Source organism: Osmia bicornis, chromosome 5 (assembly GCF_907164935.1).
Source record: "Osmia bicornis bicornis chromosome 5, iOsmBic2.1, whole genome shotgun sequence".
NCBI lineage: Eukaryota > Metazoa > Arthropoda > Insecta > Hymenoptera > Megachilidae > Osmia > Osmia bicornis.
The window spans coordinates 1,917,567-1,943,173 of NC_060220.1; the positions used below are offsets into that span (position 1 = coordinate 1,917,567).

The window sequence follows — 25,607 nt, forward strand, 5'->3', positions numbered from 1 at the left end:
GAATAATATAATCAATGTAAATGCAAATCTAAATTAGTTGTACAAGCTTTAGTGTTAATTTTATAAATTTTATTTGGGGTACTTTTTCTATGTCATATATGTAAAGAGGCCCTTTTTTTAAGCTCGCCTCGTACCCCCGGAATCTCAAGGCCGACCTTGAGGACCAATATCTCCTTGAAGAGTGTTTAAAGTGTTAAGAGTACTTATCAAGCTTTACCGATTGATACGCTGTCATTATACAAAGTATAATATTCTTGTACTTTACTACGTGTGTACATGCATCGTATACTAATAGAGAGAATGGCAATAAATTAATTTCGCTCGAGGAGGCTCTACATCCACTCGGTAAAGGCAATTCCATCAAGTGACCCTTAAATGTACGCCTTGTTTTCTTTTTACTTTGTCGTTCGAAATCATCTACGTCCGAGACGTTTCACCGTGGAAAATCGTCCTACATATATTATAATTGCAACGCGAATGGAAAAGGAAAGATCATCGCTTTGGGACACCTTAAAAGCTAGAAAATTATTCTAAAACGCGGCCGCCTGAACGATCCTTCTAAATGGAATAATCAATCGAGCAGTTATCAAAAATAGAATATCGTTATAAATATATCATAATACACAACGCATCGGTATACCAATGTTCAACAATCGTCGTTCCGCGATAATAATTACCTTTTAGCTCGCTATCGCGGCACAACCAACTACCAAAGATACTATATCACGTAGGTAGAGAGATAGAGATAGAGAGCATCGCATCTGCGAGTAATACGAAATATTGAGAAAAAAAAAAACAATGAAAGAGACGACGCGGATCATCCTGGATCAGCTCCCTCGAGCTGCATTTTCTTAGGCGTGCGCATGTAAAATTATTTGTATAAAAATTCTCGCGAATTTACCGCGTAACGCCGTACAAATATAAAGTATCGTTTAAAGTACAATTAGTAGTATCGTGAAAATGAAGAATATTTTTTTTTTCAGAATTCCTGCTACCCCTGTAACGCCATTTCCCTGGGGGAGACTTTTGTTTCTTTTGACAATTCGATTAATTCTAACAACTTTTCCCGCGAAATTCGGTCAACTCGAATTGCGTGTTCCTTCTGAACGCGAATGCAGCCGTCTCGGACGAGAAAGAACGTAGCTTCTTTTTTTTTTTTTACTAATTGCAGCCGTAACGTTTGCGCATCGAACAGCATAGATCCTCTTCCCGTGCCTTCTTATCTTTCCCTTAAAAATCGTTATCGACTAGAACGTAGTTATGATACATTAAAAATTGACACACATTTATGTTATATGTACTGGGCTTCGCCTCCCCGTTTCAGCGGAAACTCGTAGAACCGTTTACATTTTTTAGGGGACGGTGTTTGATCCTACATAGAGAAGAAACTTGTCACGTGAATTTCTGTTCGCGTTAAATGAGGACAGAGTAAATGTATCCGCGATTAGACGATATTTGGCATTACAACTTACGGATTCGCACTTACAGATTACACGTGTATATATATAGTTACGATTCGTTGGAAAATCCTGCACTCTGTGCTTTGCACACCTGGGGATCTGTTTTTCTCTTTAATCGTTACGACTAATTATTTTAAAACAAAAAAGTAGTTAATGAAATTGAATTAATAAGGCTAGTCATCGAATGACCACCGTGACAACCAACGCGTTAAGCGAACCAATATCATCGAACAAGAGACTTTTAAGTATCTTATCCCGTTATCTCTATGAAATTCGATAAAATTCTCTCGACTACTCTTTCCTCAGTTAACGAACACGTTTCACACCATTACATGGTAACGTATCGTTTGCACATTGTCGTTACATACGTTATATAGTAATAATGGCAATAATAATAATAGTAATAATAACAATGTATATCATTATCAATAATACTGTTAACAATCATAATTATAGCTGGAGAATCAATATAGTTGGAGTTAAATGCAGAAGGACACGACAGTAAAATTATCTCTGGAAAATAGCACCTTCCTCCATGGATCAAAGATCTCGTGCTGTAGTTTAGTTTATAATATTTAATCATAGAAAAATGATTCTACTTCAAAAGAATATTCTATGTTGTTTCAATGACATTTTTCTGTATTTCAATTCTTCCATTGGGAAATAACTATTTATTTAACGATATCAATCTGGTCTGCAGGCAAATAATTAACAGCAAACATTGATTCGCAGCACGAGTATCTCTTAGATATCAGTGGAGAACAGCCAGTCTTAATAATCACTGATTCTTCTGTTCGAATCACGGTGATCGAGAAACGAAGGACGATGTCACACCGTGAAACATTCCTACTTTCAGTCTTCCTCTAATAATCCAGTCTACGATTCTAGCACCATTGCGCAGCTTCATTTTTTTTTTTCTTTCGTTCATCAACATCTGATCAACGAAGAGACTTCGATAATTAAATTGGCTAATAATAAAGATCTCGTTAGAATTTAAAGATGAGATTGAATTATCGACGTTCGCATGCAATTCTCTATATATTTCCTAGTCGCTAATGGCAAGTTCTGTCGTAATTAGTCAGAAGTTGCGTTCTTTATTCGTACTTTCTTCAATTACTTCTTTAATCACCTTGTTCGTATACTTTGCAGTCTATCGATAAAATTGTACGTATTATTTTATAACAGCGCTGACAATTATGCGCTGTGTTTGTTTAAAAAAAAATCATAAATACACAACTTCTGACCGTTTTTATCGTCGCTATTCCTGTTGCCTCAAACATACAATCATAGACACGCATCAGATAATTAATTTAGAAAAATTTTTCCTGAACAATTCTTTCCTCCATAATTATTTCACTCGCTTGGGGCAATTGCAATGTTAGAGGCAGCTGAAAAGAGCGACGATACGACGCGTTTTGCCAACGTAAAATTTCTACCGTCTAGTCGCGATATTGACAAAGTTAGGACGTGTAGAACGACGACGATTTGTCGCGAGATCCCTCGCGAGATCTTCCAGCATTTTCACGAGTTGCGCCGCTAGTTTGCGGACTCCGAATTGGAGGACGGCGATGATTCTGGGCTCTGTACTACAGGACTGTCCCTTCCGATCGTAGGTGTTAACAGCATACCCCGTGGACTAAAGGTGTCGCAATAAAGATTCTCCTTTTTATGTACTCGTCTTACGTGGCTCCGCAAATTGTCGCGGCGTGCGCTTCTGTATGCACAGTGCGGGCAGAGATGTGGCTTTTCACCCGTGTGCATTCGTCGATGCTGGATCAGCTGGTTAATAGAAAATTTTTGATTATAGAAATATTAAAGCATGTAGACTTGGATGCAACGTAGGCCTCCACTGGCTAAATGTAGAACAAAGAATTTCTTACATTTCAAAGTGAAATTATTACATTCACCGTTGGTCTACCTTGCTGTACAATAAAATAGTGTAATTTTATGCCAAAATTACTTATTGAAACAAAAGAGATATGCATATGCGCAGATTCTGATTCAGAGACAATGTAGAATAGCCGATTGTTCTACCAAATTCAATGGGTCGGTAGAATACTGCAGGATTTACGATCGACTGAGGATTGCATCGTGGATTTCTATAAATGTTTTAAAAATATTACCTTTTTCAACTGAACTGTGCGAAAGATGCAAATGTCACAGCAAAAGTATCGATCATCGCGATGCCTTCTCATGTGTCTACTGAGATCGACCTCCGAGGATCTATCCGCGCCACATACAGCGCAGCTCACCCTCGTTTCCGGTGCCGTGCCCTTCGCGTGAGCCCTTAAATGCCTTTGAAATGCCTTTTCGATAGTGCACGCGTACGAGCACAACGAGCATCGATACTCTTCTCTTTCGTATCTACGAATTAAACCGTACAAGCAGTGAAAATTATTTTAATCAACCCTTTCGATGCTGAGCGTTCTTGGTAAGAAATGACTGATCAGAGTTAAGTACCTATACCTGACACGTTGCAATGCCAGGGTACGTTTCTTTCCTGTGGGTGTCATTCCTTGTGCCACGTGTGCAGCCACGTGTGTCTCCATCTCGCACCTGCTGCTCGTTGTGAAATCACACCCCGACGACGGACAACTTTTCGTTTCCCCCGTTTCCGTGCTAGACACAGGCGGGTGACAGTCGACAATATGCTTTCGTAGGGCAGGCCTCGTGGGTGCAACCACGTCACAGGAGCCACAGGAATAACCACGATGGGCATTGCTTACGTTTGGACTGCTACCTCGTGATCTAAAAATTCAAATACAAAAGTATATAAATAACAAGTTAAAATAAGAAAAGAAAAAAAATATATATATAGTATTTATGTATAAAAATGAATAAAAAAGCAGTTTGATTCGAAACCATTTATCCAAATATCGTAACCGATTTCCACGAAGGGCTCGTAATTCTACCGTTGGCCAATATCCTTCAAAGTCGTTGATTTACGACGCCATTTATCTTGGATTTTTGAAATATCAGAAACGCGTTCACATTGTTGAACAGAGAAAAGAGGATTCGTTCTCAGTGTCCACTGATACATTGAATGTTTTATCGATTTTCTGGTACAGTAAGTAAAAGCCTGCCCTTTAAGTACTTTGTGCTTCAACATTTCTTCAGTTATTCTAATATAGAATGACCCAGCCAGTATTTAAGTATCAATGATGATTGTTATTGGTACTTAAAGCATGTACCGAAAGCTTTTATAGCAACTTGTAATAAAATAATTCGAGCGACGTATACTTTTCAGTGTAAGATGAATGCTCGCTTTCAGAATCACTGTCGGAAGGAACATTTGGGATTTCCGTCGCCTCAAGAGCTGCGGTTGCTGCAGAAAGTCTGCCAAGCATGGCGGTGTAGGCGCTGAGAACCCAGCCATTTAGAACCGGTGTAACTGCTCCCTCCTGTAAGAAAAACAAATTTTCTATTACTATTAAATTAACTTAGAATCTTAGGTGTATTGGAGAAGCTATAAATATAAGAGTTCTCTTCTTCTTTCAAAGTAGTAAGCGCAATGAACCTTATCGAATGTAAGATAAGCCATCGGGTCGAGCAACTTGGTCGACAAATTATTGTTAGCCGACCGATGGGAACTGTTCGTGCTTCCGGTGTCGCTCTCCTCCCCCGCGTCCTCGTTGTCGTTGTTTTCCTTTGGTACAGAAGTCTGTAAGAGATGAATCAATTTCAATAAAATACTAAATTCAACGGAAAGGGGTTCCTCGTTAGGAATAGAAATATTAGTTCTCTTCAATTTAAAGTAAATAATAAAGAAAACACTCTTGAACATTTAACCGAAGAAACAGATTAAAGTTTCGCTATAAACTTTCTATGTAGGTACTTTTGGAAAAGATTTCTGACTCCTTGCCAAGATTGCAGCTGACTTTATCTAGAAACACAGTGGTATCTTAGGAAGCGAACCGCAATGCTGATGAAACATTGGAATCTCTTCCAAAACCAACGAAAATCCAACGGTATTTCAACTAAAATTACATCCATCGATTATTAATCGAAGGATCAATTATCCGAGAGAATTAATCTACCTGATTATCATTTTCGTCTGGTTTTTCGATGTTTCCTTCGTTGTCCTCGTGTTTCTCCTCTTCAGCCTCGCTCTTCTCGGCGTCCCTCTCCGCGGAGGGTTTCGCGACCAATTCCATCGGTCCGTACGGTTCCATGGGATCGGGGGTGGACGTGAGTGGTAACGGCAGCATGTCAGGTCGATGAAGACCGCTCAGGGCGAACGCAGCCCTCGGAAGCAACTGCGTCGCACCGGCTGGTAGAATCGAGTGCCTTCGGGCGAGACGCGGGTCAGCCCAAAGTTCACCCGCGGCGTGAAGACTCCAGATTCCATATTCCATCTGAAAGAAGCAGGTGAAACGACGGTCAGAGAACTGGTACGTTTAAAGCGTTGCTGCGTTCGCCAGGAGGAGCTCGTTCGAATCAGGAATCGAAGCCGGAGGAGACTAATTCGTACGACTGATGGATGCGGTTCACGGGGTGCCTTAAAATAGGGAGACGGTTAATGGAAAAGGCGATATTCGTTCTTTCCCTGGCGATTATATATGCCGGCTAGTCGAGTTTCCATGGATGAAAAATTGATAAGATCACGTGGGAGACGAAAATAGAGACGATCGTTAATAAATAATTGAACGTCTACAGGGGAGACACTTTCGGCGATACTTTGCGAGTCGAAGGAACTGATTTCTATCGGATATCAGGAATAAATAAGGAAAACGCTGAATTTTTCAAACTTTCAAAGCTACCATTGCAGAGGAAAGAGTGAAAAACGAGAGAACAAAAACAATTGATAGAAATGCTTCGATCCTGGACAATGGAATCGTAATTATCTCGTGCACATTACTACGTTTGCTTTCATGACGATACCTCCAATGCGGTATTCAATAAATTAATGAAGACAATTTTCATATAGCGAGAACGGGAGCTTTTCAATGCGCAATGGAGGGTTACAATAGAAATTTCGTAATGAGATACGCGAATGTGTGTACGTATACGATGGGGATCGAAGGTAAACGAGGAAAATCCTGTTAGTCTCTGTCGAGCAAGGATATTGAAAATCCTCGAATGAAAGGTAGAACACGTAGAATTTCGACGGGTATAATATATTGTTCTTTCATTTAATTTATAACGAATCGTCGAACGAACGTGTACCCTGGGTTAATAAAAATGATTAATGTGTTTAGATAAAAAATGCTAATTTCTTTCCCATCCTAGATCTAACGTTAATGAAATAAGGATACAAGTAAATTCAGTTCGCTAAATTCACGTTTCTACATAAACAGCGACAGGGAAACAAAAGAGAAACGATGTTGAATAGAGTTTTCGCAACAGCCAGAAGCACTGCTTAATTGCAGTGCATTTTGTAATGTTTAATAAATAGGTCCACGATGTGCAAGCTTTGAACTCATTATTTTCAAAACTTCGTCCGCCCTCGTTATTCGTAAAACTGTCGAGGAAACCGTAATCATTTTAATGATCGTTTACGTTAAAAAATAAAATTCCAAATGAACCGAAATGCTCTTTTTTAATTTAGAAGCTCGCGATGCATTGGTTGCTCATCGATGCAGATTTCTTTAAAAATAGTGCAATCAATTGTTTTGCCAATAAAACATCGATTCGTATCCATAAAAAAGAAAGAAAGATACGAACCGGTATCAGAGAACAATTAATCAAAATGTCGAGTGTGAAGAGAATTTAATATATTAAATAATTTATCGAACGCTTGTACGGACGTCGAAATTATCCAATGAACAAAACAGCTCGACGAAATAAGGAAATGCATTATTTGTCGCTGTTGTTTGCGGTATTCCGTGTTTTATCTCATAAATCAGGCAACAATAACGCAAACAAATATTCTACTTGAACAATTTCTATCAGGCTAACGTTCACTTTTGTTAGAACGTTTGAGAATGTTTGAGAAAGGAAACCGGTAACGTTTGAACGCGTCTTTCAGACAATGAAAGATTATTTTGATCGACAGAATTATTGTGACAAATAATACAATCACTTATTAGCGACATTTAAACATTCTTTGGATATTCTACGGTTTAATTGAAAATTTCGGGGATCACTGTGATCCCCCTATTCCAAAGAAGGGTTAAAATATCTACAGTTTAAAACTATTATTTTGCTTTCGTAATAAATAAAGCTACACAATCGCGTTTAATTATTTTATAAAGACAAATACATATACATAGAAGCAATAAAAAATACAGGCGTCTGTCGCGGAAAAACAACCCTCATTTGCTGTCTTCTCATTCACCCGCATTTAAATGCAAACTGGTGATTGCATTTATTCTTTATATACTCGTTTAATTATTTAACTAGAATTTTATTAACATAGCGTTAATAGTCATAATATCAAAATGTTATTATAATAAAAAAAGTATAAATTTCTTCTCAAATTATGTATGTTAAAGTATTCACACCCTATAAATTTAACTCTCTATTAATAATAAATTAAGCATGCAGTGAAGCTTCAACAAGAATGTTATTTAAAAAAGAAAAAAAATATTCCAAGTCGATGGTGAGGAGCGATCTTAGTCGCTCCAGCATCGTCAACAAAAGCGCAATGATCGTAATACTGTCCGATTAGTGAAAAGCCAGCAAACAAACCGATTAACTTAGCTAACTAAAAGCAACGAAGCGTATATTCTGAAGTGAGCGAACGAAAGAACTTAATGAATAAGAGAGATTCCTCTTACGGATGACCGTCCGGTGGCCTACCGCGATTCAGGCCGATCGTCATTACGGTAAATCATCCCCCGGTCTACGGAGCATTCTTGCACAGCCGATCCTTCGTCGGTGACCGGGTTGACCGGAAGTGTTACGGAAGTTAGTAGCGGCGCTAACAACGTCGGAACAACGTGGCACGCGGAGTCTCACGAGGCACGCCACCGAGGATATACGTGTGTCCGGATACGTGCCGGTGCCGCAGAACGAACTCGCGAGATTCCTGACCATTGGACCAACCCTCGTGCATGCATACTTTAGCATAACGTTCTCTATACAATATCCAGAAAGAGGGACGAGGAGGAACGAGGGAAAAGAGAGGCGGCGGCGGCGGCGGCGGCGGCGGCGACCAACGGAGAGAAAGAGAGAGAAAGACGTACAACCCCCTATCTCTCGTCCCTCTCTTCATCGTCGTCCTACCTCGCTGCTGACCCCTTCCCATTGCCCTCGCGAATCGATTTGTTATTGTTTTTGTGTCTGCGGTCGTCGCGGCGAGCGGAGCAAGCGGGGGTATATATCGGTGGGTGGCAGCAGCCCGGAGACCAACGGGGTAGAAGAGGGCTGGTGGACGGCCGAGCGGGCGAATGGGTGAACGGGGTGGTTGGTAGTCGCGCTCGCTGCTTCAAAGGCTCGGTTTTCGGCCCGACAGAGAGGCGACCAGGAAGGGCGAACGGGGGTGGAAGCTTTTGCTACCACCCTGGGACAAGGGGGAAAGGGAAAGCCGCGGTAAGAGAGCACTTTCGAAGCTCGAAAGAGATGGACGAATATAGAGATACACGCGCTCTCCTGTCCACCCCGGGTGTAGTAACCCGATATCGAATTTTTCATGGATTCCACTCGAGGCTGGAATGAACCGTGACTGGACATTGTTTACACTAAATACGGATAATACCTCGTTCCTTTAACGATCATTCTTTTTCAGATGCTCGATTCGAATATACGAGTCGCTTAGGATCGGATGTCTATCGGGTATACTGCCTTACGACTGTCATCCCTCGACGGGGATAGACACAAGGAGAGCCTGTTCCTTTTCCTGTTGAGGAGAAATCCTGCTGGCTACGCCACTGCTTTTACCAGCGAAAAGAGTGAGAGAAAATCGGACGGGCAAGGATAGAAGCTGGCACAGTGATGAGAGAGCAAAGGGGAGGAAATGGGGTAGAAAGTGGGTGGACGGAAGAAACGACGACGAGGGTGAGAGGTGGGGTACTGCGAGGGTTAAGCTGAGAGAGGGGGTTAGTCGGTGGTACTCGGTGAGCAGAGGGAGGAAAATGGATCGGATTGCGTGGTCGGCAAGAGAGTGACTAGTATGAGTGCAATGGTATAAAAGAGGGACCAAAAGTAAGAGAGCAAGAGATAGAAATGTAGTCAGGGGAAGTAAGTAGGAGGAGAAGAGACGAGACGGGTACAAGGATTACATGCATAGAGACAGAAATGGGGAGAAAGAGGGTGAAAGCATGAGAGAAATAAGAAAGGCAAGGGGGTGAGAGAGAAAATGGAGGTAAGACGAGGGATACGCTGGCTTGACAGGTGACGACCGATCGGACCACTGACGTCACAGATCACTCGCTCGGCCGTACGCTCGCACGCACAAACACGATTTACTGCTATCTCACACACACAGACGTACGTAAGAGATCACGCGCGCGCGACCTGTCGTGCATCACGTCGTTACTTCCGTTTCGTGCACAGAGTACGTCATACGTAAGCTTTCCACGCCGCGAGAGAAAAAAAAGATATCGCGTGCGAATGAGAGAGACAAAGACAGGCATGGAACGTATGAGAGAGAGAGAGAGAAAGAGAAACGAGGGGTATAGAAAAAACACCGAGGGCGAGATAAAGATAGGGGTGAAACAGGAGGAAAAGACGAAATTTTTCAGAGGAAGTAATAAGTATTTACGATGCTAACCGGCCGATAGCCCCGCGCGACGCCTCTATCTGGTTACCATTACACTCGGATGTATGAAATGCGCCAGCAGCATACACCATCCCCCCACAATAGCCCTATTTATGATTGGGCAAAATTGCTTTCCATGCGCAGAATAAAATCGCGCGCGGGCGAGGAAAAATCCGCGGGGGTTGGATGCACGCGAATACCGCGACCTGCGCCTCGCTGCTCCCATCGTCATATTCCGGGAAATATCAAACGCGATCGTCCCGCGTCAATGTTTTAACTGCTCGAATCAATCGTCAGCTGGAAAACCTTTCCTCTTCCTTTGATTTTCTTTGCGGCGCCGGTTCGCAAAATTTGGGAAAAATTAAATATGGCGAGAGGTCGCAGTCATGCGTATACGCGTCTCCAACCCCGTCCTCTAGCCTCGCCAATCAGCACGTAAACGTTGATTTCAAAGAAATTCCGTCGGCAGCGCTATCCTCGTGTAAAGGTACAACGCGTATTTTGCGACATTTTTAAAAATATCCTTTTTTGTGTATTTTCGTTGCAAGTAAATTAATCTTTCTACTTTTCTGTGCCATTCAGTTACCTTTTCTTTTCATATCTGATGTAGTAAATAGGCAGGATTCTGTAGCAGGATAATTGGTGATTGTTAATTGAAATGCTTGCACTAATTTTCAAAATATGGCGACGTCTGCTCGAATTATCATACGTGGGATATTTTTCATTGAAGTAGTTTTTGAGCCTAAACTAAGAATTTTTTATGTTAGTACACACAGACAATACATGAGCATATAATCAAATTGTAAATCAGTTTTTATTTTTATAGTATAACTATAATAATCTATAATACTTCTTTTTACAAACAACAAATGTAAAAATAGTGCAATAATTACCATATAACTTATATAACAGCATGTTTAATTATCACTTTGTGCTAAGGACAAAGATGCACTTTTCAAAATAAGAACTTCTAAATCAGAAATATCTTTCTCCAATCTAAAAAACATAATAATATCAGTTTACAAAATAATTATTAACGAATGATGCTGGAAATGTTATACCTTTTTGTATAATTTTCAATATTATTGAAGGTATTGATAAACTCTTTAATACCACTATTAACGTTTTGATAGGATTCCTTTTTTGTTCCAATTAAATCTGTAATAGATTCTAAGGTAGCATTGCATGATTTCAAATTTTGTATCATTTCTTCCCATTCTTCTGGTGTTTCAGGAAGAATTATATTATTACAACGAAGTTTGTCTAAAGGCTGCAAAAGGCTATGTAACTTAGATAAAATATCGTTTAATTTTTTAGAATCTTCACTATCTACAATTAATAAGAAAAATGAATTCTAAAATCGCATAGTTGATCGTATGACATCACAGATACGTAATTCTGTCCAATACTTACTAATACAATTATTTATATCTGTAATTTGTTTATCAATATCATTTTGAATTTTAGTTAAATTTATTATGTCCCTTTCTCTGGTTTTTAATTCAAACAATTTTTCTTCGTTGTGTTCACATTCCTTTGCTATTGTTGCCAATTGTGATAAAAACAATTGTTTCCTTTCCTCTGCTTTCTTCTTTAAGATTATTTCTGTCATAGTGTTTTGTAAATATTCATCATAAAGAAGTTTCAGCTCGACATCATTGGATTCGCTATCTATTATGCTGTTTCCTTCTGAAAGTATCTGTGTAGAACCCATAACTGACCTATCCATTATAAGTTTTCTCTTCGAAGAACCTACATTATTAAATCAATTAATGTCTTCAATCCTAAATGCATTGTTTTACAAAAAAGTTACATTCAATTTGGTTACTTTGTAGGAAGGCAAAATCTGCTGCAGACATAGTTGCCCTATGTTGAGAACGGATGTTTGTCATTGTACTATCCATTATATTCTTTTTTATTCGATCTGGAGTAGAAGCATTACGAGTCCTAAAAATGTACACAAATTATTATATTAAACTAAAAAAAAAAAGAAATCAAAAAATTTTTTATTCACCTTTTAATTCGATGGGTTTGCGATGGTTCAGGTTGTTCCTTCTGCATTTTTTCTTATTCTTATATTTATTACAAAAAACTTATTCTTATTATTAAATACAACCTGATACTATTATTAATTTTTAAACATATACTAATTCTAAGTAAATTCTAAGTTAGAATTTGCAAGGAAAATACTACGTTTTCATCAAATTGTCCGTTAAAAACCGTTTGAATTATTTCGTCGCTTAGTGTCGCCCCCTACAAGTATCAACATTTTTTATTACAACTGTTACCGATGGGTGATATTAATGCATTAAATACGTGTATATTCTATATTATACAATGAAAAATTTGTATGAAAAACTGTTTAATCTAAATTAGCAGTTAACACCTTTTTTTAAAAGTTACATTATTAAATAATAATAGTACATGAAATAATTAATAATTTTATAGATTAGAAGATGTGTCCAGCACTTTTAGAAAATGAAGAACGTTGTTTTGGTGGAATGACATTCTTTGCCCAAAGTCATCCTGTTGAACTTTGTGGCAGTAATGGTTTGCCTCTTACACCAAATTCAATAACTATATATGGAAAATCTCAATTTTTAAGAACTATTCACCATCCATATTTATCTACTTACCTTGATATAATTAGAAGCAAACATGGTAAAAATTCTTATCTTTATAAGTATCATATAAATATATGAACAGTTAAATAATTTGTACAAATTTTTTTGTAGAACGGATAGTAGTTGTTACAGAGTATAATGGAGACCCATTGAGCAGTAAAGAAAACCTAACTGTTGATGATATTATCAAAATAGCATTTCAATGTTTATTAGGTTTACAACATATGAATACGTTAGGTTTGGTACATAGACACTTAAGCCCTGAAAATATACTCATTAATACAAGTGGAAATGTACAATTATATAATTTTGGATTATACTATATGACGGACAGTGGAAAAAATGTATCTTTTCCTATTGGGTTTGTATTACTCCAACTAAGTATTTTAAATAATATAACAGATACTGTTTATTCGTATTTATTTGTAGATACCCAAAATATACTGCACCTGAAATATTTTTAAGTTCAGGTGTTAGTAGCCCAAAAGTGGATTCTTGGTCTTTAGGAATGATTATAGCAGAATTGTTAATAGGAAAATTAATCTGGCCAAATGTGAAATTGTCCCAATGTTTGCGAAAAGTTCTTAGTTTGATACATTGCGAAACTTCTGTGTTTGAACGTATTGCAAGAGAAAATAATTGTTATAATGTTTACAAAGTATGACCTTTTTAAGTATATATTACAGATTTTCATTAATATTTACACCACTGATAGTTTATTATTATATCAGGAATTACCTGATGAGGTAAAGGAATTTATAGACTCCTGCCTTCAAATTCATCCCTCAAAACGTAAAACACCAGAGGAGTTATTGAAACTTACAATATTTGAAAATTTTTTACTGAAAAATGAAAAAGATAAAGAAGAAAATCTTTATAAAAATGTTATAGTTAGAAAAATGGATGAGTTGTATTATTTATGGCAATTAGCAGGTGGAGATATTACTGGAGAGCTAAAAAAGCAAGGACTTATTAGATCAACACCACCTATCTTATCTATTCCAAAGTAATTCTAATTATTTTACTAATGTATTCTGTAAAGAGAGAGCATCACATATAATCTTTTTTTTCAGTTTGGTAATACTTTTAGGTCAAATGTTTGGTCAAAGAGACACAGCAAGCCTGCTTGATTTGCGCATAGTCAAAATTCCTCTTGAGACACTGCGTCAACGTCTATCTCACATTCCATATATAGCAAATTACCCCTGGTTAACAAGTCAGTAGGTATTAAATATTTAGTAAAAAACATTTACTTTTAATCTCGTACGAATTTTTCATTAATTTTTTCACAGAATGCATATTCAGTTACAAGAAGATTTAATAGATGCTGCTTCACAATTACCTTTAATTATCAGAGAAAGAGATACAGAATATCAATTTTATAGAGTTGTTTTGTATGATAGATTACTACAGGTAATCACGTTATATCAAATTTTATAAATTTTATTTTAGTATAAAAGGTTTGCTAAAAAAACTATTAAGTAAATGCAGTTAAATGTTTACAATAACTTTGTAATTCATAAAATTGAAAATATGCTTTTTAGTACTAAATTCATCAGAAAAAAATTGTATTTATATTGATTATAATTTAGGTTTATCCGATTACTCGAGAAGCGATCATTGAAGAAGCGCACAAAGATATACCTCCACCTGTTAGAGGGGCCGTTTGGGCAGCGTTGCTTGGTATCACCGGTGATATTCAGAAACGTTATGATATGATTGATAAGGATACACCCACTCATACAGATAGACAAGTAATGTGTTAATGATCTTATTATATCGTTACAAACGTTCATGTTTTAGTTTATTAATAATTTATTAGATAGAGGTAGATATACCAAGATGTCATCAGTACAGTGAATTATTATCCTCTGGTGCTGGTCACGAGAGGTTACAGAGATTGCTTAAAGCCTGGGTTAGAAATAATCCTCATTATGTTTATTGGCAAGGATTAGATTCATTAACTGCTCCGTTTCTTTATCTAAATTTTAATAACGAAGGTATTGTATACTTTTTATCTTATTCATTTCTGAGTTTTGTTTATAACACATTTTATTTTAGCTAGAGCATTTGAATGTCTGTCTGCATTTATACCAAAATATCTTCATAAATTCTTTCTGAAAGATAATTCTGCTATCATACAAGAATATTTAGGAAAATTCTCACAAATAATAGCCTTTCATGATCCTCAATTGGCAAATCATCTTAGATCGATTAACTTTGTACCAGAATTGTTTGCTATACCCTGGTTTTTAACAATGTTTTCACGTAAGTTATTTATCATAAATATCATATTATCAAGTACATTTCAGCTAAATTACGCGCGTTATTACGTGTTGACTTTCAGATGTATTTCCACTTCACAAAATATTGCATTTGTGGGATAAACTATTATTGGGAGATTCATCATTTCCGCTTCTTGTTGGTTTAGCAATATTAAAACAATTACGTGATTCTCTTTTAACTTCTGGTTTTAATGAGTGTATTCTTCTATTTTCTGATCTCCCTGAAATTGACATAGAACTATGCGTTAAAGATTCTATGACAATGTATCAAATGACACCACCCAGTATAACTTATAGAAAACATCAGTTTAACCAGTCTAAGGTATACAAATAAATTTGTACATATTCTTAAATAATTTTATAAGCTCGGAAATACGGAATATTATGTTGTAGGATGTAAATTGGTCTGAACCAGAACCAGGAACTGAAAAAATGCCGAGAATTAGCATTGATGATTTTATGAATTTATTAGATAACGATCCCGAGAGATTGATATCAGTAGATATTCGTAATAATATGCAGTGAGTATTCGGTTTATAAAAATAAAATAACAATTCAGTTTAAAAATAATTTATACCTATTAAAATTCCTCTTTAATAGATTTGAAAGAGGTGCTGTATTAGGAAGTATTAACATTCCATTTACTAGCGTACAACTTTCTCAAACTCATATTGAAACTCTTGGGCCGCATGCTAAACCACTCGCTGAGAGTAAAAACAGTATTGTTGTAATTATTGGACCTCATGATCAAAATAATGCATTGGTAAATATATTATAACATTTACTTTTGATGAGTATTCAAATTAAAATATTTGATACAGTTTGCAGATTTTCTTGTGAAATGTGGAATTACTGGTGTATGTTCATTGCAAGGAGGAATTTATGCCTTACGAAAAAAATTTCCAAACATTATAATGGCTGCACGTTAATAATAACAGATAAATATAAATGTAAATATATTATTCTCGAACCAAAAAGTTCGTCCAGTTTTCAAGTGTTATAAACACATACATATTGTACATACACATTATTTCAATTATAAAATATTTCAAATTTTATTTCTAACATTTCTAATTACAAATCATTCTAAATATGTGATTCAGGTATGTATAAAACATGTCTTATATAAAATTTATATGGAATATAAAGCTACATGTCTACATGTATACTTTCGTTGGTAGTCATAGAAACAAAGTCAAAACATTACAGTTACATGCTTTTAGTTTTAGTTACAGTTTGTATGATTGTGTAAATAATTTTGTATTATCTTTTAAGTATGGAAAATAATATTTCTTCGAATCTTCAGAAGTGGATTAAAAAATGTTTAAGACATGAATTTGAAACTAAGGTACAAAAATCATTGGATGAACATGTGGACTATACCGATATAGCTAAAAAACTTATACATTCTAAAGAAATGTCTACCTTGTTGAATTCTATGAAAGCTACAGTTGCTGAACAATCAGCATCAAGATCTACGTCAACTGTAATTTCCGATTCTCGACCTCAGTCGTCTTTTTCTTGTATAAGTGATCAAACATGCGAAGACTGGAATTCTCCATTAAATAACGACGAATGTTACAATATTATTATTTATAAAATTAGTCAAGATAAACCTGCTCATGTTAGATTAGCTGGTTATGAAATTCTGTTAAAAAGTGACCTATCAAATTTAAATAGCAATCCAGTATGGGACTTGCTTCGAAAAGCTTTACTGGACGGCCTCACAGATGAGAGTAGATCTATTTTTGCAGCTAGTTTACAAGTACATGCAAAATTGTTAAGCTGTTTACAATCACACGATGTATACACAAATTTATTGGATGCCTTTAATGCTCAATACCATTCGCAGAAGACATTTGAAATATTACCTACTCTAATTGCTGGCATTAATTTTAAGTTTTTTTTACACGAAAGAGTATTTCGCATTATACATTTAATAATTCGTTACAACGAAGAAAAATTGAAAACCACAAGAAATCCTGACAAAAGTACAGAAGAATTAACGGAAGAATTTATAACATTTTTAAGTACACACGAATTTGGTAGTTCAATGCAACCTAAACCATTAAATATACTTAACATCATTTCTGTACTAGAACCATGTGCTGATTGGAGTAAAAAATGGATGATTAATTTTATTACTCGAAAAATGTTTTTGACTGCTTTAGGAAAATCGCCAAGTTTACTGCAACAAATAATACATTACACGCAAAAGGGATTGGAAGAGCCTCCTCGTTCTATAACAATTTCTGTCTATGATGATTCAATGGAAGTTATTATTAATGGAAATACCATAAAAACAGTAACTTATCTTCATTGTTTATGCTTTATATCACAACTTTGTGCTTACGAAGCAGGTCGAAAAATCTTAGAAGAAACTATATTTGATCCTCCCTTTTCAATTTCTGAATTTCTAACTGCTTGTTTAAAAGCCTTAAATAAATTAGCCATGGAAACATTAAATGGTGTATACGATGTTTCTTGTTACGCTTTACAAATTATATTAGATAAACCAACTATTTTATACAATTATGAATTTTATCATATCGCATTATGCCATTTGTCTTCTCTTTCTGAAAATAATATCAAGATATGGGTACATACGTTAAATATTATTTTACATATGTTGGACACAGCAGATGGTTCTTCGTTTCTAATTTCTGAATGCAAAGAACATACGGTAAATTTCGAGAATAGCGTATCAAAATGTCCAGCTATGTTTATTGTAATGATAGCATCTAATATGTTAAAGCAACCTTTTTCTATTATAAATATTGAATATCTTCTCAAATTGTTTAAAGTAATGGAAAAGTTATTTGATATATTTGATGTATATGAAATTATACAACATAAAATAGAAAAAGAATTTTATCCTGCTGTGTCATATTTTTACCATAAGCTAAATAAATCCTATCTTGAAAATGAAATTAAAGCTCAACAAATGAATAGGTAATTTCTACTTATGGACTGCATACCTTATTAACAAAATAATACTTATTAAAAATTTATTTTCAGCGCAGTTAATACGTTATTGCTTAAAATGGTATCTATACCATTAGGATTGAAAGTTCTTGTTCAGGAATCATCGGTATTCCAAGAATTAATTGAAGGATCTATTGCACCTTTGAGAATGTCCTGGACATCAATGGAAGTAGTTAATTTTATATCATCTGCTGCTTATTTTCAACTAGGACATGATGTAATTGCTACTCTTGCACCTCATGTTTTATCAAATTTGCTTTTGGAAACATGTAAAATATTAGAAGCTCCAGATTATTTTTATGATCCATGGGATCATGAAATCATTCAAAATTTTCTACATATTCTTACATTTTTTTCTCTTAATTTTAAATGTAAGTATAAAATTCTGTACTACTACACTTGAATCTAATATTAACCACTTTTATTGATACTGATTATTTATCTTCAATTTTATTAGGCTTTTCAGCATTTATGACAAATTTAAAAAAATCAGATAATAACGAAGAACAAAACTATCCAGTTAATTTACTTCAACTTTTTCAGAGTTCGATAAATTCTGAATCAAATTATCACTATTTGGGACTTTTATCCTTAAATACTGTAATCTGGAATTTAAATATTTGCTTATATTTGCTAGAATTATTGAATTTCCAGGTAATATATGAATGAATTTTAAAAACAAGCTGCTGCAATTTTCTTCTTACATTTTACATTAATGTCAATGTCTTATAGAACATACTATTAGAGCTTCAAAATTTAAATACAGAAGGTGGAAATGAAGAATTTAGCTGTTCGTGTATCGACGAGTATGCTGTAATGCGACAGAAAATTATATCAAAAACATATTTTATTATAAGCAAAGATGAAGAAGAAGTTTTCAAATCAGAAACACACGATCTGACTCCTTGGGAATCAAATGAAAAAGACACATCTTTTTCAGAAACTGAGTATGATTCCGAATTGGAAAATTTGCTTCGAGAAAATAAACCTGGATTGTTAGATAGTAACTGGGTTCAACAGATTAGAGATGCATATAAAGGATCATCTGATCCATTAAAGGTCAACATATCTGTCAATTTTATTTGATGTACATTAATGCTTAAATTTTACTATATACTTATTTCATTTTTATGAAACACTTTTTTCTTTATTAGGACACAGTACTGATTCAGTTAGTGGATCAAATGCAGAAAGCAATTCCTACTGCAGATTGGGGAGAACATTTTCAGTGGCAAGAAAATATAACGTCAAGTACAGATTTTTGGTTTCCAGAAGAAATTCATGGAATTAACTTAGCTTTACATTACGCAGAACAAAATGAAATTTTAGAAAATACAGTAGAAATAAAGGAGAAATTACAAGAGTTTATTAATGCATGTTATAGATTTATAAATTATGAAAGGCCAAAAAAATTTGATGGATTCGATTGGTTTTTATCAACGGTATTTATTATTTGCAAAGGAGACATACAGAGGTATACTTTCATTTTTTCAGACTTTAGTTTTTTTATAACGTTATACTGCGTAATAATGTTATTTTTCAACACTTTGAGGCCACATATTTTATGTTCATTTTTATACTAAAGAAGAGACTCTCAAAGTGAATGCATTGTCAAAGCATTAATTTTTTATTATTTATATATATATATTATACCTCATACAAATTGCCTCAGTTGACCGCGAATACACCCTTCACTGGCTATTTAAAACGTTTTACCAGAACAACTTTTATAAGTAGTTACAAAAATATTCTGATAAAAACATACAAATTGCCAGCATTTTATCAAAGAAAAAAACATAAGGGTAACTCTAGCTAGTCAAAGTATCATCATTGGCAGGTCTCAGGTTGAAAACTTAGTCATCATTTTTAACGACAACGCGCATATAAGATAGTTACTTATCATCATTGACCTACTAAAATAAAATGATACTATAAATCTGATGATTACAGGTGTAAAATATTTATTACACAATTAATCCAGTTCCCGGTAGCCATATTTTTATGGCCCAATTTGGGAAAAGTTTTAGATAAATATATGAGAGAAGAATGTGCTACACAATTTACGTTTATGCAAGTTTTAGAGAGCATTGTTAGCAATGAATTTCCACATATCAAATTTGCTCTTAAGGTAGATACATATATTATGATGTTCTATTTTTTTTCTTAAAAATTTGGATTCAATTAAAGGAAGTACAACATGTAATTTGAGCAAAATGAAATAATGTTGCACGAATTGCGTTTACCTTAATTGAATCCTTATTTCTAAACTCAAGATCATTTTAAAAGTTATAGTAAAATGGGTCGTAACGTATCTTTTGTTCTGCAATTATTTATATAATAATTTTGCTAATTTATTATGTAATACAGAATACTTCTGGAATGAATTGGTCCTTAATATGTAACTTAATGATATCTCAGTGTTTTTGGGGCTTACTTTCTTGGCCTCAAATTATGAATTTCTTTGCTATTTGCATTTTATATTCATCTGACTACATAATATACTATTGTGTATCACTTTTGTACCACTGTCAGCATAAAATAATGGAAGATATAACAAGTGGAAAATTGTGGCCTGAGCATATGGTATGTGTTTATACAGTGTGTCCCACGTAACTGGAAACACTCCAATATTTCCTAAACTATTAAAGATACAGGAAATTGCTTTGGTGGTCATTGCATGATAAGATAGAGCAACATTTTGACATAGACAAATTTTTTTTTGCATCATTATTTTCAAAAATAGAATGGCAAAGTTTGGTTTTTTAAATGGAACTATATATTTTTCTTTCGATCATTTGATAGTGCTTTTGAAATCAAATTCACTAAGCTTGCATGTATACACTTGATTTTCATTTGTTTACGAGATATTGCGCTAACAAATTTGGAGATTTTTCACGGGAAAAATTCCCTTCAGTGGGAAATATCAGCAGGGGTCCTGTTCGCGCGTCAAGTGCCACGTGTTAAGCAGGACCGCTTGAAATGGATACCACAGGCGGCCAGTAGGACGGCAGGCCCAAACTTCACGCGCGAACAGGACCCCTGCTGATATTTCCCACTGAAGGGAATTTCTCCCGTGAAAAATCTCCAAATTTGTTAGCGCAATATCTCGTAAACAAATGAAAATCAAGTGTATACATGCAAGCTTAATGAATTCGATTTCAAAAGCACTATCAAATGATCGAAAGAAAAATATATAGTTCCATTTAAAAAACCAAACTTTGCCATTATATTTTTGAAAATAATGATGCAAAAAAAAATTTGTCTACGTCAAAATGTTGCTCTATCTTATCATACAATGACCACCAAAGCAATTTCCTGTATCTTTAATAGTTTAGGAAATATTGGAGTGTTTCCAGTTACGTGGGACACACTGTATATAAAATTTATTTATATATACATAATGATTTTTATATTATTTGTAGGTATTAAATGAGTATCAGTGCCACGACTACATTAAATTTATGGATACATTAGACAAAAGATATGGAAATAGAATTTTACCAAAATTTGCCATTAAAGGATTCAATTAAACGAAACTTTTAAAATATGAAAATCTATTTGTAAATTATAGAAACAAAACAATACCTTTTCTAATAATTTTTCATTCCATACAAAAAATTGCATATTTAAAGTAATGCGTCAAAATATACATATTTGCTAAATTGTTAACAATTTTATATATATTGTGTGTATTCATAACGATATTGTTGAAGAAAATATTAAACTCTGATTAAATAATTAATAAAGCAGTTTTTCATTTATTTTCTAATAAAATTCACAGGTTGTAATGATCTAACAAACACGTGTGAATATCTAATAAATTTCTTTTGAAAATACTTTGTACCTGGTATGTGCAGTATTTATACAAGCGTACCTTTCAAACTTAGGAACAAGATATAAATTGTAGATTTTTTTTATTGGTAAAATCTTTCAGAATTAGTAGATAAATAATCGTATATACACCAATGACACAGTATTGTCATTTAAGCTTTGCACTAATGGAATCAGTCATCGTGAATAGTAAATAGTTTGGCTACTTCATTCAAATCATCATATTTTGTGCCCTTAGCAAGTACCTAAACAACGAATATACAAAAGATAAACGTATCTTTTAAAGTATATGTATTTTACTAAATATGAATAAAAGAGAGCTTAATGTTTAATATATTTCATGGACTTACCTGCCTGGCGATTGACATCCGATTAAAAATATTCCAAAGAACTATTCCAACCACAATATCATCGCGTAAATAAAAAATGACTCCTTTTTCAAAGTCATCATAATTTGTAGGTTCCTCTGCTGTAGATTTTGGATCAACATTACGTACTGATTTATCATTTTCGTTTGAGCTTTGTGATTGCGTTGAATTTAACTTCTATGTTAGAAAGATACAAATTATTAGACTCGTCAAAACAAAACGTTCATGATTTATTACCTTTTCATTTGAGGACTTAACGGTTTCATTTGAAGTATCGATGGCTGTTATCGAAGTATCAGTTTTTTCTGCTTTTACAAAAACTCCTACAGTTGGCAGTGTAGAATCTACAATACCAATTGCTTCAAATCCAACTTCTGGTCCTAGGTCGGACCAAAACATTGACTGATGAAGATATGGTTTTCCTAATAAAAATATAAATCGATCAATTTCATTTATATCGATTCTTATGTTAATAAATGTTAATTTTAACCTACCTGCACCAGTCATATTTTCTCCCGCTAATCTTCCTGAAACTACGGCGTGATCGTGATGTTCTACTCTTCTTCTACCCAGTCTGATATCATAAAAACAAGCTGCATCTCCAGCAACCCAGAGATTACTTCTTGCTTCCAATTCTGCATTAACGAGGAAGCCACCTATTTCAGGATCTGTTTCTAAATGCGAAACTTTCGCCAAATCAGTATTTGGTTCAACGCCTACCGCTACAATCACTTCATCAGCATCAATCTTTTCATGTAAAAAAAAAATAGAGAAAAAAGAAATATTTGTAGTGTTATTTGGAATCTTTATACGAAAATTTTTACGCGAAACAAAAACGTACAACGTTATTTCCCGAAAGAATCAGCGATAATTGTCCATTCTTATAATAATAGTCTTCAACTTCAGAATTTGGAATACAATTAACACCTTCCAATGTTGCTTTTCTTGTTGCCCATTCACTTAAATATTGCGGTAATACTTGATCCATCATAAATTTCTCTTTATATACTTGATATACTTTTTTATCTTCGGGTACTAAATAAAAACATAACTATTATTTCGATGCTAATTAAAACGTTGTGTACCACTATAAAAAAAAATAGTAATGAAAACGTACAATTACGAGCAAGTGAGCAAGCGAGTTCCGTTCCAAGAAATCCTCCACCAACTATTACTATATTTTTACATTTAGGATTATGCACATTATCTTCTACATCAAGAAACTGTTCTTTTGTTCTAAACGTCCTAATTTTATCTTTAACCTCGTCTGGAAGTGACTCAAAAACTGGAAGATTTTTAGGCGATGCACCTATAAAAGATATTAGACGATAATAATTTTACTCTAGTTTTATATATATTCTAAAAACAAATCGCTTACCAGTTGCAATTAGACATTTGTCGTATTTTATTTCATAACCATCATCCAACGTTACAATTTTATTTGAAACATCAACTTTTGTAACTTTCCAACCTGTAGCCACAGCCACCCCACCTTTTTCAGACTCAATCAAATGTTTAATTTTTGAATAAAATTCAGGTGGCTCGTAAAATATACTGTAACGTAAACAAACAGGCAATAAAACACTTGTAAATAATTATCTAACCAATAAATAAATAATTACCTTCTTTGAGCTCCATTCCACTGTTTAAAAAGTAACTGTGCACTTGTTTTCCTATCTGTGTTATACCACAATTCTTTAGATAACGGTGGTCTCATATATGGCAAATCTCCTTCTTCTGTAATTACTAAAACCTATAACAAATATTTACTTGTGCTACTTTTTTTTTTTTTAATTAAATCAATTGATATTCAGAGACTATTGTAATTTACCTTAGCTCTAGGATCTCTAGATTTGATAGACCTAAATGCAGAAAATGCAGCTGTTCCTCCACCTATTAAAAGGTAAGGTACATGTTGAGGGAATGAACTAGAAGTTGGTGGTGATTTAATTTTATCAGTTCTTCTATGTCTCCTTGAATCCTTTTTATCTAAATATTTCACACAAAATTAATTTTGTAAGTTTTGAAAAGTTAAATGATTATTAAGTATAATTTAATGTATTCTTACCTACATCCTTTTGAGAATCTGATTTCTTAGAGGTAAACCAATTTGAGGAAGATATCTATAAGGTATGTTTGAACAAAGATGTTAAAGAAATAAAAAAAAGAAATCTACTACCTGACTTATATTAAAAATTTGGATCTGTGTTATTTTAAATATTACAAAAAACTAAAACAAAATGTTACAATATATTTTTATCATACCGCGTATATTGTAACTCCAGCAATAAGCAAAGTTGCTAATATCTTCCAATAAGGTGGTGGTGGTGGTGGTGGTGGTTTAGAACTCTGAGAATCATCTGATTTTCCGCAAACTTCATAACAAGATGATGGACAAGTTGCATTAGGAGATAATTCGCATAAGGGTATGTTTCTCTTTGGTTTTAAATACGTACTGTCAGGTACACATTCTTCTGGTTTTATGGTGGTGCCTGGAGGCTTATATGTTTTCTTGTCACTCACATTGGAACTGAACCATGAATTATTAATGCTAACAATTCCTAAAACAAATAAAAGATCAAAAAACAATTATAGAACTGTAAAATACAAACAAAACATTAATATAAAAAATATTACATACATCTTATTAAAAAATTCAAATATATAAAAACAGTAGAAAGAATTTTATTAGTGGTCAACAAAGGTAATATTTGAAGTAACGTAATCAGATTTGAGTTATGAGGTTATATCGCGTGGTGTATAGTTTCTACAAAATATATCACACATAAAGTTAAAGGAATATCAGTTAGAAGATAACATTATTTAAACATGTATATAGAATTAAGAAATATGATTATCAATTATGATTATAAAAATATGAAACGAAATATTAATTTAATATTTAATCGAAGAAAAAAATCAGTTCGAAAACGGAGGAAACATTTAAATAAATTAAATTATTTTTCAACATATAATTAAATGAATGCTTACCAATATATTTTAAAGGTCGGCAAAAACGATTAGCATGGGAATGCCTCGTAAGTTTTGGCAATTGTCCGATAACTCTACCACAGCTTAACATTTTTGACCGGCCAATTTTGGCCTTATGCAATATGGAGGTGGCGCGTGTGGCCGGTTTTGTTGTCCACGCGCACGACTGAAAGCCGCTGTACAGTTTTCCGATTACCCTTAACTAACGCGGGACACTCCATTACCAAGTTAATTGAATTTCATTGAATTTGAAACATTTCATTAGAAAAATGTTATGTACCACATTAGAAACCTAAGAAAATTTCTTAAAACCAGTATTACAAATACAGTTTAATAACGAATGATAGCTACGGTGACTGCGCAATGACAATCGTACAAGTTCAGTTTATTCAACAGTTTCAATCATATAAGAACTATCGGCA

General features: G+C 34.3%; 5 protein-coding genes and 1 long non-coding RNA gene across 14 annotated transcripts; 3 read left to right on the forward strand and 3 right to left on the reverse strand.

Moving 5' to 3' along the window:
• LOC114871110 (zinc finger protein 394-like) lies at nt 1-10,777 on the reverse strand. 4 transcript variants are annotated; one of them, XM_046285917.1, is made up of 7 exons: nt 10,688-10,777; nt 5,498-5,815; nt 4,978-5,121; nt 4,701-4,861; nt 3,927-4,208; nt 3,584-3,824; nt 1-3,239 (listed from the first exon to the last, which is right to left on the reverse strand). In XM_046285917.1, the coding sequence occupies exons 2-7, from the start codon at nt 5,813-5,815 to the stop codon at nt 2,997-2,999; spliced, it is 1,389 nt and encodes a 462-aa protein (XP_046141873.1). In that variant the 5' UTR covers nt 10,688-10,777; the 3' UTR covers nt 1-2,996. The 4 variants fall into 4 exon arrangements, with proteins under 4 accessions (XP_046141873.1, XP_029032428.1, XP_029032430.1 ...); XM_029176595.2 differs by having other exon boundaries at nt 3,921-4,208; XM_029176597.2 differs by lacking the exon at nt 10,688-10,777 and adding an exon at nt 10,114-10,582 and having other exon boundaries at nt 3,921-4,208.
• Nucleotides 4,792-6,666, forward strand: LOC114871123. Its single transcript, XR_003788522.1, has 3 exons — nt 4,792-4,863; nt 6,117-6,296; nt 6,388-6,666. It is a non-coding gene; the product is annotated as an uncharacterized LOC114871123 (long non-coding RNA).
• LOC114871115 lies at nt 10,707-12,930 on the reverse strand. Of its 4 annotated transcripts, none has more exons than XM_046285920.1 (7): nt 12,738-12,930; nt 12,116-12,354; nt 11,930-12,048; nt 11,515-11,853; nt 11,163-11,430; nt 10,995-11,097; nt 10,707-10,843 (listed from the first exon to the last, which is right to left on the reverse strand). In XM_046285920.1, the coding sequence occupies exons 2-6, from the start codon at nt 12,160-12,162 to the stop codon at nt 11,019-11,021; spliced, it is 852 nt and encodes a 283-aa protein (XP_046141876.1). In that variant the 5' UTR covers nt 12,163-12,354; nt 12,738-12,930; the 3' UTR covers nt 10,707-10,843; nt 10,995-11,018. The 4 variants fall into 4 exon arrangements, with proteins under 4 accessions (XP_046141876.1, XP_029032448.1, XP_046141875.1 ...); XM_029176615.2 differs by having other exon boundaries at nt 10,727-10,848; nt 12,116-12,173; XM_046285919.1 differs by having other exon boundaries at nt 10,730-10,848.
• Nucleotides 12,361-16,068, forward strand: LOC114871105 (TBC domain-containing protein kinase-like protein). The gene is made up of 13 exons (XM_029176588.2): nt 12,361-12,762; nt 12,837-13,086; nt 13,155-13,383; nt 13,457-13,731; nt 13,799-13,945; nt 14,018-14,138; nt 14,318-14,479; nt 14,548-14,725; nt 14,787-14,993; nt 15,073-15,332; nt 15,404-15,531; nt 15,611-15,773; nt 15,832-16,068. The coding sequence occupies exons 1-13, from the start codon at nt 12,558-12,560 to the stop codon at nt 15,937-15,939; spliced, it is 2,433 nt and encodes an 810-aa protein (XP_029032421.2). The 5' UTR covers nt 12,361-12,557; the 3' UTR covers nt 15,940-16,068.
• LOC114871120 (protein broad-minded-like) lies at nt 16,024-21,737 on the forward strand. 2 transcript variants are annotated; one of them, XM_029176622.2, is made up of 9 exons: nt 16,024-16,113; nt 16,286-17,962; nt 18,029-18,366; nt 18,453-18,649; nt 18,728-19,054; nt 19,150-19,469; nt 19,946-20,123; nt 20,363-20,578; nt 21,418-21,737. In XM_029176622.2, exons 2-9 carry the CDS (start codon nt 16,287-16,289, stop codon nt 21,523-21,525), a joined length of 3,360 nt encoding a protein of 1,119 aa, XP_029032455.1. In that variant the 5' UTR covers nt 16,024-16,113; nt 16,286; the 3' UTR covers nt 21,526-21,737. The 2 variants fall into 2 exon arrangements, with proteins under 2 accessions (XP_029032455.1, XP_046141867.1); XM_046285911.1 differs by lacking the exon at nt 16,024-16,113 and having other exon boundaries at nt 16,262-17,962; nt 20,363-20,589; nt 21,369-21,511.
• Nucleotides 21,726-25,364, reverse strand: LOC114871106 (apoptosis-inducing factor 1, mitochondrial). 2 transcript variants are annotated; one of them, XM_029176590.2, is made up of 13 exons: nt 25,186-25,364; nt 24,651-24,755; nt 24,460-24,569; nt 24,263-24,317; nt 24,026-24,183; nt 23,817-23,947; nt 23,573-23,748; nt 23,312-23,503; nt 23,036-23,229; nt 22,689-22,941; nt 22,432-22,616; nt 22,177-22,371; nt 21,726-22,071 (listed from the first exon to the last, which is right to left on the reverse strand). In XM_029176590.2, exons 1-13 carry the CDS (start codon nt 25,274-25,276, stop codon nt 22,000-22,002), a joined length of 1,917 nt encoding a protein of 638 aa, XP_029032423.1. In that variant the 5' UTR covers nt 25,277-25,364; the 3' UTR covers nt 21,726-21,999. The 2 variants fall into 2 exon arrangements, with proteins under 2 accessions (XP_029032423.1, XP_029032422.1); XM_029176589.2 differs by having other exon boundaries at nt 24,460-24,755.
• Nucleotides 25,365-25,607: the final 243 nt, after the last annotated feature.

What these genes read in the sequence shown, in the direction of transcription:
- LOC114871110 (XM_029176595.2), bottom strand. Translation starts at nt 5,815, where the DNA reads ATGGAATATGGAATCTGGAGTCTTCACGCCGCGGGTGAACTTTGGGCT. An exon ending in CTTATCTTACATTCGATAAG is followed by an intron (nt 4,862 to 4,977) that starts GTTCATTGCGCT and finishes TTTTTCTTACAG; the next exon opens with GAGGGAGCAGTTACACCGGT. An exon ending in TTGCAACGTGTCAGGTATAG is followed by an intron (nt 3,825 to 3,920) that starts GTACTTAACTCT and finishes TTTAATTCGTAG; the next exon opens with ATACGAAAGAGAAGAGTATC.
- LOC114871115 (XM_046285920.1), bottom strand. Translation starts at nt 12,162, where the DNA reads ATGCAGAAGGAACAACCTGAACCATCGCAAACCCATCGAATTAAAAG. An exon ending in CAAACCCATCGAATTAAAAG is followed by an intron (nt 12,049 to 12,115) that starts GTGAATAAAAAA and finishes GTACATTTTTAG; the next exon opens with GACTCGTAATGCTTCTACTC. An exon ending in ATTGAAAATTATACAAAAAG is followed by an intron (nt 11,098 to 11,162) that starts GTATAACATTTC and finishes TATGTTTTTTAG; the next exon opens with ATTGGAGAAAGATATTTCTG.
- LOC114871105 (XM_029176588.2), top strand. Translation starts at nt 12,558, where the DNA reads ATGTGTCCAGCACTTTTAGAAAATGAAGAACGTTGTTTTGGTGGAATG. An exon ending in ATTGTTATAATGTTTACAAA is followed by an intron (nt 13,384 to 13,456) that starts GTATGACCTTTT and finishes TTATTATATCAG; the next exon opens with GAATTACCTGATGAGGTAAA. An exon ending in ATCAGTTTAACCAGTCTAAG is followed by an intron (nt 15,333 to 15,403) that starts GTATACAAATAA and finishes ATTATGTTGTAG; the next exon opens with GATGTAAATTGGTCTGAACC.
- LOC114871120 (XM_029176622.2), top strand. Translation starts at nt 16,287, where the DNA reads ATGGAAAATAATATTTCTTCGAATCTTCAGAAGTGGATTAAAAAATGT. An exon ending in ATATCAAATTTGCTCTTAAG is followed by an intron (nt 20,124 to 20,362) that starts GTAGATACATAT and finishes TATGTAATACAG; the next exon opens with AATACTTCTGGAATGAATTG. An exon ending in AATTGTGGCCTGAGCATATG is followed by an intron (nt 20,579 to 21,417) that starts GTATGTGTTTAT and finishes TATTATTTGTAG; the next exon opens with GTATTAAATGAGTATCAGTG.
- LOC114871106 (XM_029176589.2), bottom strand. Translation starts at nt 25,276, where the DNA reads ATGTTAAGCTGTGGTAGAGTTATCGGACAATTGCCAAAACTTACGAGG. An exon ending in TGGAATGGAGCTCAAAGAAG is followed by an intron (nt 23,749 to 23,816) that starts GTAATTATTTAT and finishes TTTACGTTACAG; the next exon opens with TATATTTTACGAGCCACCTG. An exon ending in TTCTTTCGGGAAATAACGTT is followed by an intron (nt 22,942 to 23,035) that starts GTACGTTTTTGT and finishes TTACATGAAAAG; the next exon opens with ATTGATGCTGATGAAGTGAT.